This window comes from Vulpes lagopus, chromosome 6 (genome assembly GCF_018345385.1).
Source record: "Vulpes lagopus strain Blue_001 chromosome 6, ASM1834538v1, whole genome shotgun sequence".
Classification (NCBI taxonomy): domain Eukaryota; kingdom Metazoa; phylum Chordata; class Mammalia; order Carnivora; family Canidae; genus Vulpes; species Vulpes lagopus.
In genome coordinates this window covers 109051683-109071453 of record NC_054829.1, presented here as the reverse complement: position 1 = coordinate 109071453, position 19771 = coordinate 109051683, and the positions used below count along the sequence as shown (strand labels likewise).

The 19771-nt window shown below is 35.9% G+C and overlaps 1 protein-coding gene across 50 annotated transcripts in view; it reads right to left on the bottom strand.

The window, feature by feature from the left end:
* The window catches only part of ANK2 (ankyrin 2), a 259972-nt gene that overhangs the window by 64705 nt on the left and 175496 nt on the right, over positions 1 to 19771 (bottom strand). For 23 of the 50 annotated variants that reach the window (XM_041759879.1, XM_041759900.1, XM_041759878.1 and 20 more), the window contains 3 exons: positions 18872 to 18970; positions 10384 to 10456; positions 2963 to 3107 (listed from right to left, as the gene is read on the bottom strand). In XM_041759879.1, the coding sequence (XP_041615813.1) occupies positions 2963 to 3107; positions 10384 to 10456; positions 18872 to 18970 (317 nt within the window). Of the gene's footprint in view, positions 1 to 787; positions 800 to 2962; positions 3108 to 8671; positions 8723 to 10383; positions 10457 to 18871; positions 18971 to 19771 lie in introns of all 50 variants that reach the window. The other 27 variants (XM_041759873.1, XM_041759892.1, XM_041759891.1 and 24 more) reach the window with 3 other exon arrangements.

Below are 19771 nucleotides of genomic sequence, written 5' to 3'. Positions count from 1 at the left end.
GTTCAGTGGAGGGGTATGCCAAAAGTTATGTTATGGTCTTAAGTTTTACTTCTTAGCACTATATAGTAAACTACTTTATAGACACATAATACATAGTAATTCATTTTATTGAAAGTAGTAATTATTACATCTTTCAATGAAACTACATCTTAGTGAGCTGTAGTATTAGACATTCAATTAATGGACTTTTTGAATCCTGTTAAACAAGTGAATATCCAGAAATTTCAATATGTTGGCTTTATTGTATGGAAAAGCTTCTGTGGCTCATTGTTACTTAGTGTTTTATATTAAATTTAATTTGTAAGCATTAAGAAAATAAAACAGACACACAAATCTAAATAATAAGAACTTGGATATACTTTTATCAATGGACATTAAATTGCATCTATTTTTGTTCTCCTGCATCCATGTACATCTTAGGCATCAGAATGGTTTTTCTTCCATCTCCAACTATACACAGACTAAGGTTCCTCTGGGGAAGTCATGCTAGTGCTTTACCAACCACAAGGTGGAGCTGTGACCATTAACACAAAGTCATGCCAGGGGCATGTCATAGACTTATGCTAGTGATAGAGTCCCCTTTCTAGCTCAGTTATTCATTTCAATACATAAAAATCCTAATTTGAAAATAAATCCATAATTCTAGAATATAAGCACCTCCTGCCAACACATACACATACACACACACATACACACACACACACACACACACACATTGCACAGTGAGCAGGGAAATGTGGATGTATCCAGGAAGTGTTCTGGTGTTTTCATGCTATTTAATACCTACCTGGGCATGGTACTATTGAAAGCATACCAAATAAATAATGAAAAGTAAAAATGGTTACCAAAAAAAGATAACTCCCATTGAATTGCATAAACAAAAGTTAAGAAAAAAAATCAGTGAAACAAGAAATCCATGAACATGAGATGTTGCTTATAAGTCCATATTGGAGATCATGAATACCATCTGGGGTTCTTGAAATGCTAGTGTGGACCTGGAGATCAGACTGTGACCTGTTTGTTTCATATCCTCATCCTTTACATGTTGGTAAATGTTCAATTTAAGTAGAATCATCAAACCGTGAACCCCCACTTTATAGAAAGAACTGTAAATTTTCTTAACCTAGTACTTTCAAAGAAGGAAAGAAAAAGGATCAGATCAAGAACTTGATGAAATAGACCATGTTGAAAATGAAGGGTATTTTCTCTGACAGTAATATGATTATTTATACATTATTATGAATTTGTATAAGCCATAAATCTCATTTTATGAAAATTTGGAGTCTCTTATTGAGAATTTCAGATCGTGAGATCCAAATCTATCAGTATGTTAGAATCCAATATATAAGACACTGGCCCTATCACCAGTACCCCCATCTTACCCCCTGGGTGGCTCCTCCTTTTGTCTATTGACCCCAAGAGCCATCCTCTATCAATGTCATGGAAACCAAGGGATCAATCTAATCTTCCTCTTCTTCACCCACCCCATGAAATCCATCACCAAATTTGGCTGGTTTTACCTCGTGGAAATGCTCTGAAATTTGTCACTTCCCAAATTCTCTCCATGATTGCTATCACTAAGGTTAAAGGTCAAGTCTTCTCTTAAGAGCTTCAGCTAATACTCCTGCAATAGTTTTTCAGATGGTTGCCACTGCCAGGTTTAGCCCTTTGACAGCTCTCCTCTAAAATTCATCCTTATCTCATGGTCAGAGGACACCATCCATCTAAAATGCATACAAGATCTCCCCTCCTTCACATTTACACCCTGCCAACACAGTGCTATTCTTTCTCTCACACACCATGAGCCTATGCTCACAATCTCATTAAGGCTTCAAATGCCCTCCCCAGATTTCCCACCATCTTTCCCCATCACTGTGTCTCAATTTGGGCTCATTGCCTCCAGGAAGCCTGAGCCCTTGAGCCCTGGGGCTTCAGTTGCACTCTGTGGGGACTCTCTCTCACATCCCATTAGACTATGATTTTAGCAATTGTTTCCTGGTCATGCTTGTACTTCTAGCACCTGCCACAAAGCCAGCCCAGAAAGGCACTTATTACATGCACACTGAATTGTTTGAAAATAAAAAAAAAGGAAAGAAGAGGCATTGATGCTCAAGGAAAAGCCCCATGAAAAAAATGTTTTTGCTAATTATTCATTTAGAATTAACTACACGTTAAGGTATTTATTTCTTAGACTGCACATATGTTAGCTACAGCTTTGAATACAGCCAAAATTAAAACTATAAACCTAAGATTATTGATTAGTGAAAAACATTACACTGGATGGACAACCATATGTTAACCTAAATTGCCATTCTTTTGATGAGGTATCATGGAATGTTCTTATTCATCTTACCTCAAATAATAACAAAGGCCAGTTGTGCTAGTTACTAATAATTTAAAAATTACATTGATTTTATACTTCAGAATGTGACATAAACCTCTTCAGATTTGTCAGTAGAACTTGTGCTCCTTCAGATTTTGCTCAGATTGCTTTTGTATTCAAGATCTTGAAGGATTCTGGTCTAATTCTTTTTCATGAAAAAGTCAGTTTCAGGCATTTTCCTTTTGTTTCTTTTTTATCCTTCTTCACAACCTATTTTTATTCACAGAAATTATGCCACTAACAAAAATATGCATAAAGCAAAATGGTCCTTTTTATTGGCCTAGAGAAAAATGTGGAAAATGAGTACAAACACTATACTGAAACGCAGAGCAATCTTATCATTGCTCTGCTTCTTACTAGTTGTTGGACTTCTGCTAAGTTACTTAATCTCTCTAGGCTTCAGTTTCCTGTTCTTTAAAATAGGCACTTAAAGTTGCATGAGAATACAGTAAGATAGAACATGCCAAGAGTAGTGCAGTTCCTATTAAGTATCCATAATTATGTCTATTTTTTTTAACATCTTGAAAAAGTGTTTCATTCCCTTCTGGCTGATACCAAGTGTTGGCTTTAGGTGAATACCTGTCGGAGCGAGCTCCCTCCAAGCTGTATCGCAGGTAATTCATACCATCCAGGAACTGACTGCTGGGTAGAGAGTCATCACCCAGTTCTTTCAGATCCTCGGGCCGGAGGTATTCTCCACCATCGCCTGTCATCGTGTCATCACCTTGAAGCAATCAGAGGAAGATGGAGCGAAAATTATTTGTTGAATGTCATATTCACTACAAAATATGATGATGATTGTGAAAACCATCAGAATAGCACTGACATCACCAGAACACCACACAGCAGCCAAAAGCAGAACACATGCAACGACCAAGTGCTAAAACTTAGAGAAATGATATTTGACACATTTTCCTATTGCTTACCAAGAAGAATTAAGAGAATTGTAATTCTCTTAATATCAGTCCATTTTTGTTACTCGTTTCTTTATCACTATCACTGGTTTTTAGCTTGTATTATTTAGCTTTTTCCACCATGTGGACTACTTAACTTCTAGACACAGTTCCACTAATTGTGTACATAATGTCCGGCATTAACAGTCTCTTCAGGACATTGGTAATATACTAAGAAATATCTACTGCTCTAAAACAAACATGTGAGACAGTATGTGGAGGGATGTGATTTATAAGATTAACAAGATATACACATCGGGGAAAGAGCACTAGAATGAAAGGAGGAGATTGTGACATTTTAATAAACAACCTGGACTTTAATTTTAAAAACATTATGGAACATAAAAAGGATATTTTGTTGGAAACTAGGTGGCTTCCCAAAGGTGAACTACAGGGAAAAAAGTAACTAAGTAATTAAGTAGTGGCAGAAAGATAAGTAGGTGTAGTAGCTCATATTTAGAAGACCAAATGGTAGGGTTCATTCCCTGCCTGTGAACAGAAATAGGATGCTTTCAAAAATATCTTTTTCAGGTAACTCAATAAATAATACCTCATTCACAGAAAGGCTTTATATACCATTAATATGCTGAAATGGAGAAAAAAATAATACAGCTGAGAGAAGCTATTTTTGATGACTCTTTAAGATATTACTTAAGTCTTATGATCTATGTAAAGGAAAGCTTGAAGGAAGGTACTTCATTCCTATAACGAAGTTAAATTTTATTTATTTAATTCTCATTTGTTTCAAATAATTGTTCAAAATCAACACTAATTTATAAACATACAGCATTAAAGAATTCTAATGATATGTCTGATATTTCATTGTCTGACTATATATACGATCGTAAGATCTCAGGTATATATCAAAGGATTATTGGCTCTCTAAATTACTTAAAGCTCATGAAAGACTAAATGAAAAAAAAAAGACCTTCCAGTAAATGGAGATGTAATCTATTCACCATAAGATTTTAGTCTCAAAACCAATGCATTTAACATTTGACAGACAGTCATAAGTCTCACCACTGAAAATATTTTCGTGGCTCCTTGAGTGACACCATTAGATTTTTATTGAGTTTTAGCACAATGAGTTAGGCTACACAGAGTATTAATTAAAAGTTGAGTAGACCTGGATTCAAATTCTAATCCTATTGGATTAATACTGGCCTATTAATCTTTCAGAGCCTGTTTCCACAACTAGTAAATAGAAATGATATTAATAATCTATCTCATATAATAGTTGTATGAATTAAATAACATATAAGAATATATAATAAAGTGCCAGAATAAGTATTAGCTATTGTTTTTATTAATACAAAATAGTGAAAGAATAACACATTAATGAAATATGAGCTCAATTTCATTTACACAAAAAATAGTTTTAATGTTATAAAGAAATATAATTGTACTGTTTTTAAATATTCATAAATCTGATAACACCAAGGAAAACATAAGCTTTTTTTAAGATATTATTTATTTATTCATGAGAGAGAGAGGGGGGCAGAGACACAGGCAGAGGGAGAAGTAGGCCCTCTGCAAGAGCTCAATGTGGGACTCAATCCCGGACCCTGGGATCACACCCTGAGCCAAAGGCAGACAGATGCTCGACCCCTGAGCCACCCAGGCATCCCGTATAATTTTCAAAATGTTTGTTAAAGGAGTCCCTGGCCTGCCCCTACATATATTTTCTTCTTCAAATTGTTCCCTCACAAAGCAAGATGTAATAATAACAGCAATGTACAGATGACACTATAGTCAAACACAAAATGCATGATGTTGGTCAACTTTAAGAACCAAAAAGGTCAGAGGAGAGAGAGATCATGTTAGGATGGTGTGGTGGGTTCAGTGGTGTCGCCCCAAAATTTCACTTCCATTTGGAACCTAAGGATGTGAACTTATTTGAATATAGGGCCTTTACAGATGTAAATAAGTTAAGGACTTAGATGAGATCATATTGGATAAATCTAATGTGAGTGCCCTTAGAGATATGGAAAATGCTACATGAAAGCAGAGATTAGAGTGATGTGTCTACAAGCCAAGGAACAAACACCAAAATTGTTGACAGCCACTGGAAGCTGTAAGAGACAAAAGAGACTCTTCTCTAGAGCTGTGAGATGCTAGCATGGACCCGCTATACACTTCTCACTCCCAGAACTGTGAGAGAATAAATTTTAGCCACCAAGTTTGTGATAATTCCTCGTGACATTCCTAGGAAATTCCAGTGAAGCTGGAGAAGGAATCGCTGAAGAAGGAATTGGAGCTGATCATTTGTTTGGATTTGTTTTTAATGGGCAGAGGTTGAGGCTACTTCAGGTGAGAGGTTCATGTGTAAGGGGTCATGGTGGACAATAAAAACAGTATGAATGAAAGAGTAATACATATTACTTATTTAGAGAGTACTACATGAAATAACCTGGCAAAGTAAAAGTGCATGATGGTGAGCAATGGCAAAAAGTCCAGGAAGAAGTTAGTGTCTAAACAATGATAAAACCAAGGTTAGACATTTTATTATAAGCCTTGTAGGACTTACTTGTTCCTGCTATTTCCCTCCTCTTGTGTAATTGGTCAATCTTTCCATAGGAGTATTTTTATGAGTCTAATAAGTTGGGGTCCCCCTTGTTTATTTCCGGAAGAAAAAAATTCTAAAATCAATTCTATGAACTGGTTTACCAAAAACGAGCATTGTGTGGTTTGGATATAAGCCTAAATTATTTCCAGGAAAAAAAAAAAAAAAAAGCAAACTTGTTAGGGTTTGGGAAGACTAACTCTACTCTTACATATGAAAAAGTGAAAGGACTAATTGGATGCAGAATCTGTCATGTAATGCGAGGTGGAAGTGAGGAGCTCCACTGTCAAGTGTTCGCAGAAGTGTGTCAAAAGGAGTAATAGATGTTTCCCCTATACTTCATCATAACACACAGCCATTCTCTCAATTAGTAGTAGTACACATCATTCCACAGAACTAGTGAAGTTCGTACAAACCATCCATGCACAAATCTTTGAGTATATGGGACACATGGGTCACATTTCTACAGGTATTTTAGTTACCTAAGTGTTATCACCCCTGAGTCCCCCATATAACTTAGTGCTATGGCGCTGAGTCAGCAAAGGTAGGGATCAGCTCATGATCCTATGAAGATGCAGATGATTACATTTACAGCTGTGTTCCATCTGGACAATACAATACTCTCAGACTGAATTCCCATTTCCACCATTTCCTTCCATTTCTCTGCCATGTTGCTCCATCAGGACTTATTTATAATATGACTGAGCTATTATAACAGCTTTCATACTGCGTTTACATTCCCCATTCACCACTTAATGACTGTGTGCTGTTGAGCAAACTACTTCATGTGTTTAAGTCTTAGCATCCTTCTGTTCAGGTGAGCCTTTCCTTACCTGAAAAAAAATAAGGGGGAAATCATAGCCTATCTCATGCGGATGCTATGGGGATTAAATGAGACAATGCACTTAGCATTGGAAATATTTAATAAGTGTTTTCTCTTCGGTCAGATATCTGCTTCCTTCCAATTTCTTCCTAATACACTTCTTTAGTATATCTATAACTGCTGGTTTAATCTTTATAAAAATCAGATTTAATTGTTTCAATCATTAATCAAAAATTTTAATATGTCCTAATTTCCCGGACTTTTCTGTAAAGAATTTAAACATTCACAGCAAAGCCAAATATGTTTTAATGCATGAGCCAAACCGAATGAGTGGATTATTTTGCCCTTCTCTGTCTCTCTCTGGCGCTTTCCTATCTCAGGACCTTCCATACTGTTCTTTCTCCACTCTCTAAAACCTGTGTCACCTCCTATTAATCCTCAGTTTCAGCAATTCTATGGAACTGTGCTAGATCTCTCCTTCTCTATCTCCCAAGGCAGATATGAAAAGTGGATGACAGAGCACCTGGGTGGATCAGTGGTTGAGCATCTGCCTTTGGCTCAGGTCATAATCCCAGGGTCCTGGGATCAAGTCCCGCATCAGGTTCCTCACAGGGAGCCTGCTCTTCCCTCTGCCTATGTCTCTGCCTCTCTCTGTGTCTCTCATGAATAAATAAAGTCTTTAAAAAAAAAAAAGAATATTCCTTTGAGTATTGATATACACACAAGTATCAAAACAGAAGAGTTGTTAAAAAAAGAAAGCAAGAATTGGCTAATATCTTAAAAAATATATGGCTGTATTTTGTCCTTACGAATGATAAATTCCATGAAAACATTTTAAGCATATAAAACATTAAACGGTTGGCAACATCAACCGCCAAATTTCTTTATACTAATTCTTTGTACTAAAAGTTATTTCACAATATTCAAATATATCCTATACATAAAAATTATTCAACTTGAATTTCTTTCTGGGGAAAAAAGTGTTACTAAGTTTTTGGCTATGTCTAAAAGAAGGAAAGCTTGTTTTCTCACCATAATGACCATATTCTTGGTCATTAGCCAGTATTTCTCTCAAAGCAAGATCTTTTATCACTAAAAACTCTTAATCTATAACATTTTTAATAAAAGAATACAGGGTATTATAGCTAGATCTTATATTATACAGTGAGCAGGTCCAAAAAGCTATTTCATATAAGTGGAATTTCTTTAAAGCCAGTCAATACTTTGAATCCATTGATATTGGAATTATTTAACAGTTAAGAAATTTAAAAAAAAATTTAATTAATCACTCTATTTGACTTATAAATTTAGATTTTCATGTAATAGGTTTGCTTAAAGTGGTACCACATGTACTTTGGAAACCTCCTGGTAAATAGAATATTTTATATTATTCCTTTTTCCCTATATGCCGAAGCTCCTCCTAAATAATTTTTAAAGGTTTTTATTTTTATTCCTACCTACTTACGAAAATTGCACTGTAACTATCAATTTCACATTTTTTAACCACATCTAAAACATATCTTCAGCCCAGAATGATCTGAAGTATATTCAGTCAAGCAGTCTAACTTAGTTTTAACAGGTTCATGCTAGTTAAATGTCAGCTTATACAAAGAATTATTTTTTTCTCTGAATTTGTATTCTAAAAAGAGAGATTAGTTTTGGTCAAATATTTATGATGCTCATTAGATAATTTAATTATACTAATAGGTCTCAACAAGAGTGGCAAAATCATTAATAGATTAAGCAATTTATAGCTTTAAGCATCCAAGTTAATGAAATCTACACACTGACATGCACACATATACAACTCCAACCATAGTACGCATGCTATTTTAAAAGAAACAGATTAGTATTAGACACCCAGATTTAAATACAAAGCAAGTTGCTTTTATCTAGTTAAGAAAAATTAAAAGCAAAGCTTTCACTCCAATAACTTCCTCTAAAGGTACCTGAATCACTAAGCACTTCCCCATCAATAAAGTCACCAAACTGTTTAAAAGCTGTTAAGAAAGATGATCCCACAAAACAAAATATGATGTGCATATACGAATGCTGAAAATTAGCTGGCAAGTATTAGGATGGAACACAAAATTATAATAATACTTGGAAATACTAGCTTTGGCAATTATTAATTTACTTATAATAACATACCAACCAAATATGTGCTCGTTCTTGTCATAAGTTCTTGCAAGAGCTGAGATAACCCAGTGCCTACTACCAGTCAGTGAACAAACTGGCTCCAAAATGACTCCTCAATGTAAAATTTTACCTTCTGATTATATCTTGAAGAACCTAAAAATCTACTCTATTTCTCAGTAGAAGCAATTATTATTGAGAACAGTACTAATTCTTTTCAGCCTGACTAGTTTTTAGTTCTTTTGTCTCTGCAGTAAAGGACTCCTTAGTGTCTTCTACGCTTTTCTCAAGTCCAGCTAGCATCCTAATTACTGTTGTTTTAAATTCTGGTTCAAGTGTATTACTTAAATCTGTTTTGATTAGACTCCTGGCCATGTACCTCTTCTTATTCTTTCTTTTGAGATGAGTCCCTCCATCCTGGCACTTTGTCTAGATCTCTGTCATCTTCTGTGTATCTGGAAAGCCTGTTATGTTTCCTGCTCCTGACAGTAATGCTATAGAAGAGGTCCTATATTGTCCAGGGCGTGGTGCTTCAGGAAGTGTCTTTGGTGTATGATGTGTGCATTCTGATGTTGGGTTTTGGCTTCTCCTTCCCTCAGATTAGTCTTCTGCAGAGTTTCTCTTTGCCTGCAGTGGAGTGGTGGGACTTTCTCCAGTGTGGAAGCAAGTTTTAACTGGTGTGGCAAGTTTTAACTAGTACTATTTTTTATGGCAGTATTTTTTCAAACATATATATTTGATCAAAAGCTGTACTACTGAAATTTGGTTAACACTTCATTTGCTGCATTCATGTGTTTTTGGCAGATTTTTTTCGCTCAAGAAAGGTCAACTGCTCAAATTGAAGTAGGAAGGAAGCCAGAAACTCTTGTGGAGGGACAGACCTGAAGCACCATGCCCCATCCACACCCCAGGCAGTCCCTTGTACTTCTTTTAGAGCACAGGCTTCTCAAACTTTGACATCCACTGTCTTAAGATTATTTTTATCAAATCCTAAAACTATACAGAGCATATTTTAGGACTCAAAAAAATCAAATCTTTATGTTGAATTAGTATGACTTACTGACTTGCTATTAACCTTATTTAAACCTCCTTTCCTAGACTTAAAATGTATTCTGTTGATCTGGCCCAATGAGAAACAGAAATTTCTTGATATACCACTGAGAGAGTACACTTCAAAGTCTTTCACTTTAAGGTATTTTAATAAAAAGTGTATTTTAACATAATTAAAACATATATTAATAATTATGGTATTATCCAGATTTTTTTTGACAGATGGTCAATTTCCAGTGTCTTTCTCCTTTTCCAGTTCTGCTATTTAGTAAGGCATTAAAGATAATACCCACTGAAAAGAGACTAATCACTGTCCTCTTTTCCCCAAATGACAAAGGTAGATGTTTTGAAACAAAGGCAAAAAAAAAAAGTGACTTTAAATGTACCAGTTCATTAGTCCCTGAGAAAAAAGGACTGCTAGCTTGTCTTTGTGTAAGACAATGACAGGTGTCATAGGAGACTGAATAAGTCTTACCTTCTTCATCAGAAACATCAAGAACCTCAGTCATCGTCTCAGGAACATTTAGCTTGTGTTTTTCAGTGATAGTCTGGAAAGAAAAATATCATCAATACACATGTTAAAATCAAACAAAAGAGCAAAAGAATCACAGAGGAGGTCACATGGACAGCATCAACAAGCCATCAGTCCCTGAGCATTTCATCTTTCCACATGTATGCTCTGGAAGCTTATTCTCTTTCAGGAAAAGTCATTTGTTCTGTCTGAAGATAAATGATCATTGACTTCAGTGAAGTCATATGAGAAGTTCATTATTTTAAGTTCCTGTTTGAAAAGTAAATTCTTTAACAATGGCATTAATAATTAGTCATATTGGGAAAGCAGATTAATGTTTTCAGGGCTTCCCTAAAATGAACAAAGTAATGTCTAGAAAAGCTTGAAAAAGAAGCAATGAACATATGCAATTTATTAAAAACAAAGCCATTGGAAAAGAACTTGTAAACAATGTGAAAGACAAACTATTTGGGCAAAAAATGTGATGCATCCCTTCTGGGATCAGAGGATCAACAATAGAGTCAATTATCCTTATGGTATTTCATTGGTCTACAATTCTGGTTTGTTGCTTATTCATCTTCTGCAAAGGCACTCCAGAGCTGCCAAGTCCACTGCCTTCCATTTCTGATATGTGACGCAATGTTAAGAGACCAAGTTCTGGAGACCGGCTGCCTAGGTTCTAATTCTAACTTTGTCATTTTTAAGCTAAGAGGCTTAACAAGTTCCCTTATTTCTCTGTATCTCAATTTTCTCATCTGTAAAACAGGAATAATACTAGTACTTCATAAAATTGTTAGGAAGATTAAATGAAATAATATATATAAGAACTCTAAGAAAAGTGCTTAGAATATGTTAGCACTCAATAAATACCAGCTAGTATAACATCATTATTATAATTGTAATTCAATATTAAATTCATCTTAAAACTGAAGAACCTCTGAACTTTTTAGTCATTTAGGTACTCAAGAAAAATTATGAGTGCCTACCACATGCCAAACATTGTTTTCAGACACCAAGGATACCACAGTGATTTAAAAAAAAAATTCAAATCTCACTACTTTAAATATAATCTATGGTCAAGTCTCAAATTCATATCTCTAGTTTCTACACTGAAAATGCAATAAGTGCACTGATTGGCATTGTTATGGGAACTCTAAAAATCTAATCTCTGAAAATCAAATCTTCAACTAAAGTCAATAAAATACAGTAATAAACAGGGTGTCTTAGGTTTTTAAGCTTTGCAACGTAGATATTACAGACTTTTTTGAATGGCTACAATGACCCTATCACCAATTATTTTCTTTCCAAAAGCAGTAGAGAACCTCAAATATATTTACAAGGAAATTCAACTAATTTGAAAATATATTCATATATACATGTATAATACCTGTGTGTCAAGAGGGACTGATTAAATCATAATGTGATACTATATGCCCTTTCAGTGGTTCCCCATTTCCTCAGAAAAGAAAGCAAAACAAAGTAGCTCAGAAGACCCAGGTGATATAGTAAGGAGAAGGAGGGAGGCCTCTTCTCACTTCATGCTCCAGCCATATTCACAGGCTATGTTCCCTAATACCTCTTAAGTTTTTCCATATATTCTTTCCTTGACCAGAAATATTCTTCTCTCTTTTCTTGGCTCATATTACATATTATTTCCTGGGAGAAACATTCCCTAATCCTTCCTGATGAATTGTTTAACTGTGATTATCTGGTGTTGTATACTGCTACAACATACATATATATATCACATATATCACATCATACACAACTGTATGTGCCCACATAAGAGTGTGAGTCATTAGAGAGTATGTTTCCACAGAACCTGAAACATAGCAGGTGCTTCTCAAATATATATTGAATAAATCAATGATACAAAATTAGGCAAAATATATTTAAAATCCATATTACAACTAAATAGATTTTAAGTGATAAAACAGTTGAAGAATGGGGACAAAGTAAGAAAAGTCTCATGTTACCCTGATGAAGGCACAGTTGAAGATTAAAGGATTGAATTCAGCTTTCCTGCATGTTGTTTATGATGTTTAAATAATTCCATAGTGTCTTATTCACTGAAAACAAACTAAACTTTGGTAATGACAAAAGCATCCATTCAAAGTTCTGGACAATAATAGCTGGTCAATAAATATTGGTTAAACGAACAAACTTAAGAAGACTATTATAAATGATTATTATCATTTAATCATTTTAATTTTAAAGATTTATCTATTTATTTGAGAGAGCATGAGTGGGAGGAGCAGAGGAAGAGAGAATCTAAAGCAGACTCTACATGCATTGATCATGGAGCCAGATGTGGGGCTCAATCTCAGATCATGGCCTGAGCCAAAACCAAGTCAGATGCTTAACCTACTGCACAATCCAGGTGCCCCTTAATTTATAAGTTTAACATGGATAAATTAAAGCCTATATTCATTATCTGTGTCAACTCTATCAACTCTAGCTTCATATTAAAATTATTAGAGAAAAATTTTAAATACCATCACTTGGATCCTATCACAGAACAATTGAATCAGAATCCCTGAGGGCCCAGCTATGAGAAAGTTGCTCAGATGGATGTACGATACAATTTAAATTGCAACCCATTTGGAAAAGTATATAAATTGCAGAAAGTGATTTTCACTTAAAATATAGGAAAGAGACAGTGACATCCTATTAAACTATGAATAACCTATTAAGCTTTTATTAAGAAGCATTTAAAAAATATTTTTATTATTTTTAAGCTTTTTATTTTGTTTTATTGTTTAATTTTTTAATTTTATTAAGATTTTTAAAATTAAGATTCTCAAAGGGAGACAGAACATGAAAGACTCCTAACTCTGGGAAACGAACTAGGGGGGGTGGAAGGGGAGGTGGGCAGGGGGTGGGGGTGACTGGGAGACAGGCACTGAGGCAGGCACTTGACGGGATGAGCACTGGGTGTTATTCTATATGTTGGCAAATTTAACACCAATAAAAAATAAATTTATAAAAAAAATTTAAGATTCTCAGTGTAAATAAATGATTCAAAAATGTGAAGGAATATCTACTGTACTAGACTACACCAGGAATGTTTATTTTACGGAGGTGTTCTAGAGGATTTGCCCTTCATAGGAAACATTCCACAAGAGGATGCTTCTCTATTTGAAAATAAGTGATGGAAATGTTTTTAAAATGATTAGATTATATTGCCTGATGTACTTAGTTTACATTTTCAGACACTGATAGTAGGACTATATTTTCTGAATATCTAAGAGTAGAGTGGAATTTTTAAGAGTAGAAATACCATTGCTTTAGTTCGGTCATTGAATACTATCAAAGTTATTACCAGCAAATATATGTAGCAACGGAAAGAGTAACACAATGATCACACAAATCACAGATTTTTTTTTTCCTGTATAGGTAGTAAAAATGCCCCCTATATGCAATGCAGTAAGTATAGTATGTATTAGTTCATGATATAGTGCTTGACCTTTAGAAGGCCATCAATAAATATTTGTTGAATGGATGATAAATAAGTCTTCCTACTTATGAATAATGTTATAAGAAATGAATACATATTTTCCTTTAAAATGGAGTGTCTTTTGAAAACTTGATTATTAAAATATAAATATGGTTTTATACAAATGCATATGAATAATACACAGAAAACAAACATATAATTAAATGATCATGGGCAACTCCATCTGCTATAGAATCTAAGATTCTATAGTTAAGATTAGAAACCACTTTAAAGTTAAAATGGGTAGTGTACTATGCACAAATTTAATAGTATATAATTAAATCAGATAATACAGCAATAAAAATAGGATATGATAGATGGAAGGCTTAATAATGAGTTTTTAGTATTTCATAATGTAGGAAAGATGTAAAAAATAAAGCATGAGCACTTAACATGCTGTTTTGTAAACAGATAACATCTGGTTTGTTTTATGCAAAAGAAAAAGTGTATTTAACTGACCTCCACTTAGCCTACTCCCCTTGTCAACCATTTTCTTTGTATCACATACTCACCAAATCACAACAGCATTATGAGTGATCTTGGCGAGTATGCCACCTTCTAATGCCCACATGCAATGGCTCCCATCAGTGGGGTGACAGGCTTAATTTGGTTTTGTCCCCAACCTATTTATACCAAATGTGTATGCTAACAGAATGTCTGTAGTAACTTAAATAGTATGTAAATAATATTTTCCACGATAACAAATGTAAATAGTTTGGAAATCTCAACAAAGACGAGTCACCAAAAATAACTGCTACTCAATTAGGTGTGGTTGAGACAATTAAAGCAGATTAGAAAAAAAAAGTATGTCAAAAATTTCAAAAGGCTCTGCATTCAGAATAATGTCACTTTAACATAATATACAGGATGAGTACTGGGCACCAGGGTGGCTCAGTTGGTTGAGTGTGTCCAACTCTTGATTTCAGATCCAGTCATGAAATCAGGGTCATGAGATCCAGCTTTGTGTCAGGCTCCATGCTCAGTGGGGAGTCTACTTGAGATTCTTTCTTTCTCCCTCTCCTTCTGTCCCCCACCCCCAAAATAATGAATAATGAATAACAAAATAATGAATCAATCTTTTAAAATACATATATATGCATATATATATATACATACATACACAGGATGAATACTATCAAGATATAAATATCATAGGATATAGTATGTAATAGTGATGTTCTTTGTGTAAGGATGATCATTTAGCCTCCTTCTAATCAATGGGGTCTACATTCAAAGGAAAGATCTTGACTCTACCTCAAAAGGTGTCAAATGACTACATGTATTTATTGCATTGCTACTTCTATGATTCCCATTTTAACTGACAGCATCAGATAAAATTTAGGACTTTGAATATTTACTTTTTTTTTAAAGATTTTATTTATTTATTCATGAGAGACACAGAGAGAGGCAGAGACACAGGCAGAGGGAGAAGCAGGCTCCATGCAGGGAGCCTGACATAGGACTTGATCCTGGGACACCAGGATCACGTCCCAGGCTGAAGGCAGGCGCTAAACCGCTGAGCCACCCGGGCTGCCCAAAATTTACATTTTCTTAATTGTCAAAAATGTCCCCATTATTTAAATGATAATATAATGTTATTTTTATTTTAATAGTTAACTTAGCCATTTATGATGTAATTTTTGTTTTAGGAAGTTTTGGTCTGCTTAGCAATGATTATAAGCAACTTAAAACATGATCATTTTAAAATTATGCAAATAATCGATGACAGTTTATCAATAAGTAGAGGGATGAGTCATATCTCAGTCTTCCAAACTGCCTTAGGGGATTGAGCTTGTTGGCTTCTGCTGCCAGAAATGTGTCCCCGGCACTCTGATGTTCATTCCAGCACACACGCAATGATTATAATCCTGGGAGAATGCTGAGCTGCCTCATACCCCTGCTGGGTTCCCCAAAGTAAAGTTAGAAAAGCAAAGGTTAAGGAAACAAACCACAACTCCAAAACGTCTCAAAAATTTCTGAGGCAGTGGCTTCTCCTTTACAGACTGCTGCCATACTCTTCTCTCTACACAATGACTTTATTCATACTTTGGGGTAAAGAACTTTGGAAGGAGAATCAGCATAGGAAACTTTCTTTGATGGAAGAGAACTCTCACGACTGCTCAAATGTCACAGCATATGAATCCAATGATGTGAAATTTGTACGTTAGTTAACTGTAATTTAACTATTACACTTAAATGGTAATAACATTAAACTGAATTTAATTTTATTAATTTTACATAATTATTAAATTGTCTAGTGTGCTATACTGACCTATCACCAGTGAGCAGTTCCAAATTCTCTTTAGAAAATAATATTGCATATGATGCCTCCATGAAAATCAACAAAAAGCACTATTTAAGTAGGTTGTTTTTAATAGAAAACTAGGTGAAAATACCTCTTTCACAAAATTCATATTAAGCCACTTTTTGTAAAGCCAAGATCAGTTACATTAGAGTGGTTAAGAACAGGACTTTAGAATGTGACAAACTAAATTTGAATCCTAGATCTACTCTCAATGCCTGCCACATTTGTAATCACTAAATATTCATTTTAATACCATTAATAACATCATTATGTGAAAAAAAGTATGAATAAAAATCTCTTCCCAGAGAGAGAAAGTAAGAAGGTTCACATAATGGACAGTAATAAATTCATATTTTCAATCCTTAACCCCAAATTCAATTTCACCAAACAATAAAAGTCACAATTCTAAGAGAGGCAGAAAGTAAAAATTTGGCAGCATCAAAACATGGCACCAATACAATTACCCATTTAGACAAAGGAGGTACTCGTTTAGTTAGTGCGGACAATGACTTCTTATCCAACTAAAAGCAAACATGCCATTATGTTTTATATTCATTTGTTGACTCCTTACCTAGAAACTTGGTTTCTAAGTATAGTGGTTTTTATTGGGGAAATGCTCGGTTGGGCAGGGTAGAGAATAATAGTTACCAGAACAGAAGAAAAGCTCACAGGGAGCTCTAAAAGTGGTTTTTGTGTTCCACTAAAGCTAGATGTCGCAGAGGTACAACATTATCTCTAATTTCTGAAAGGTATCTGAACTCGTTTAGTCATGGTATTTAGCAAGCTGATTGCTTCTCTTTCCAAATATAGATCTATATAGTTAAAGACATTCACTCTAAGTCATATTTACCAGCCTGAAATCTCTTTGAAACTGAACATGTAAATTACATAGTTTTGTTGATGTTAAAGAATTTCTTAAAAAACAGAAGTCTCATTCTCCACTGCCATTAAACAGCTTCTGGGGGCAGGGGGTAATGTTTTTACCACTGATGATTCTTCAGCACTCAGCACAGAGCTCAGCATATTTTATATCCAATATATATTGAAGGAATAAATTAGTTAATGAAATGAATGGAAGAAAAGCAGGTCAAGTAGCAGAAAAGACACACGCCTGCCATCTAGCGGTCATTTGACAAAAAAAGTATGCACATGATAACCAGAGAACGGAAAAGCTAATAAAGTTTACAGAAAACATGACTTCTAAGAACAGATGTGCTTGGCCAATCTTGCCACTACAGGCTTCACTTATCTGTGATATGCACATTTTTTCAAAGATTCCAAATAAAGACACATATGTATAGGTCCCTAATATGCAGATTTTTCTGGTATAAAAAATCATATAGTAAGAAAAAACAATTAAGATTCAGCCATATATAGCAACTCAGAAGTATAGTGACAGGTAGTAACAAGACTTGTTTTTCCTCCTATATAATTTATTGAAGCTATACCTTAAATCTTTAGAAAATATTGTGGTGTACTAGCCAAAGTTTTTAAGATCTCCCATCTAAATTCAGGCTGTGTCTCATGGTTCATTAATTAATCATACTCCACCCTATTAAAAATTTCACATCAGAACAACTGTATTCCATCTACCTCAATGTCAACACAGACTTGGTGTCAGTCTGAAGAGTAAAATTCCTTTCTTTTTCCATATATCTATCAAAAGAAACAAGTGCTCTAAAACTCTATATGCATCATTTCTAACTTAAGGCATTTACTAGAGCCCCATTCAGATTTTTTATGTTGATTTGTGATCTTATTGTCTCTAAACAACAACATCTAAGATCATCTAGAGTGATCTTACTGTCACTCTATTTTTCTATTTTAAAAAGAGAAAGAGCTGTTGTTCTGTGAGTTCATGCTTAAGAAAAAAGTCAATAAATAAGTACAGAGAGAAACAGAACTTCCACTTTCAGCTGTGAGTCTCCCCATTAGGAGGCCTCCTTTAAGCTTTGCTTCAACTGAACAGTATAAGAAAGAGCCTTAGGATTCATTATTCCCATAGTCTTCACTCTCCTAGAGTTTCTCTGGCAAAGGCCATTGATGATCACTGCTCCTCCCAAAGAATCAGCAGACATATTCAAGCCAGCGCAAATAAAAAATTTTAGACCATATGCTCTGTGATACAGATACAGTTTACCTACTAAGTACAACCAATTTCCTTTTTCAACAAAAAATAATAATCAGAAATAAGAAGAACGTAAGGATGAACTGTTCTCAAGGGAATGAATCTGACCCAGTCATCAGCACAATATCAGGAGGATCAGGGTCTTTCCAGAGGCTAAGATCAGAAGTTTGCTGAGCGTCCTACCACTGTGCCAGCAGTAGGTGTCACACCCAACTACAGTGAAAGTGCAGAGCAGCAACCCGCCCATCCCCACCCCCCAAAAAAAGCAGTCGGAGAAAAAGGAACTAAATATTTTACAGTTACGCTCACATTTTATATGGATTTGTGTTCACTAAAGGCGGCTAAAACCCCAGTGTTGGTTGTGTAAGTGCATCTGCATCTACATGCTTCTAGTTGTACCAAAAGCAAGTTATCCACCAGAGTAAGTTCAAAACCAAAAGCTCAACACATTTCCTAAGTGAAAAAGTATGTGGCTTGAGAGCGAAGACAATGGAACCAAAGCCCATCAGTCCCTTCTACTCACCGTGGTGGTGGTGGTCACCTCTTCCGTCACAACCTTCAGGGTGTCGACCACGGAGATGTAGCCCAGACGCTTAGCAATCGCCAAGGCAGTGTTGCCATTCTAAAGAGAGTGAGAGAGAGAAAGAGTGAGGAGAGAGAGGGAGGACTGCGCCCCAGCCAATGAGCTCACCGGCTGCTCCGCATGAGCCAGCATTTCCGTCCAAAACAAGGCACAGCTTAGGAAAAATCACTAGTTTTTACCATTACATCTGACTCCCTTTGTAACTTCTTTAGACTATAGCCCAGGTCACCATGGTAACACAACAAGCTGCATCTGTCTGCTCTTCTAATAAGAAGCACTTGACGCTTTAACCCTAAGGTGGTCAGACGTCTCTGCGGATACTGCACCCTGCTTGGGAAAGGACCTCTTGAACGGAGGACGATGCCTCCAAAAATTCTCAGCCAGTACCGAGTACTGTTGCTCCTCCTCCGAGGTCAGGCCATGCGCCGCAGGTTGGGATGTCACCGCGGGGAGCTCAGTAACAGGTTTAGCTACAGCTGTGCAGGCGCTCAGGGTGCAACACAGTAACACTAGCCAGCAACTCGGGCTGCAGCGCCAGCCCCCGGGGATCCCGGTTCGTTTAATTGCACCGCTTAGTTTACATTTCAATGGCTCCACCTCGCGAAGAGCCTCGCTACCCCCCCACCCCCCGGGCTCCCTTAAGAAGGCCCGGCAAGGCGGGGAGGGGGGACTCGCGCGCACATCTGAGCAGCAGCTGCGAGCCCAGCACGTTCCAGCAGCCTCGGCGCGGGGCCCCGCTCTCCCGGGACAGGCGGCCGAGTCAGGCCCACGGCTCCCCCGCCCCGGCCCCGGAGAAGTCACGCTGATTTCTGGAAAGGCTTTCCAGAAACCCCGGGCTTT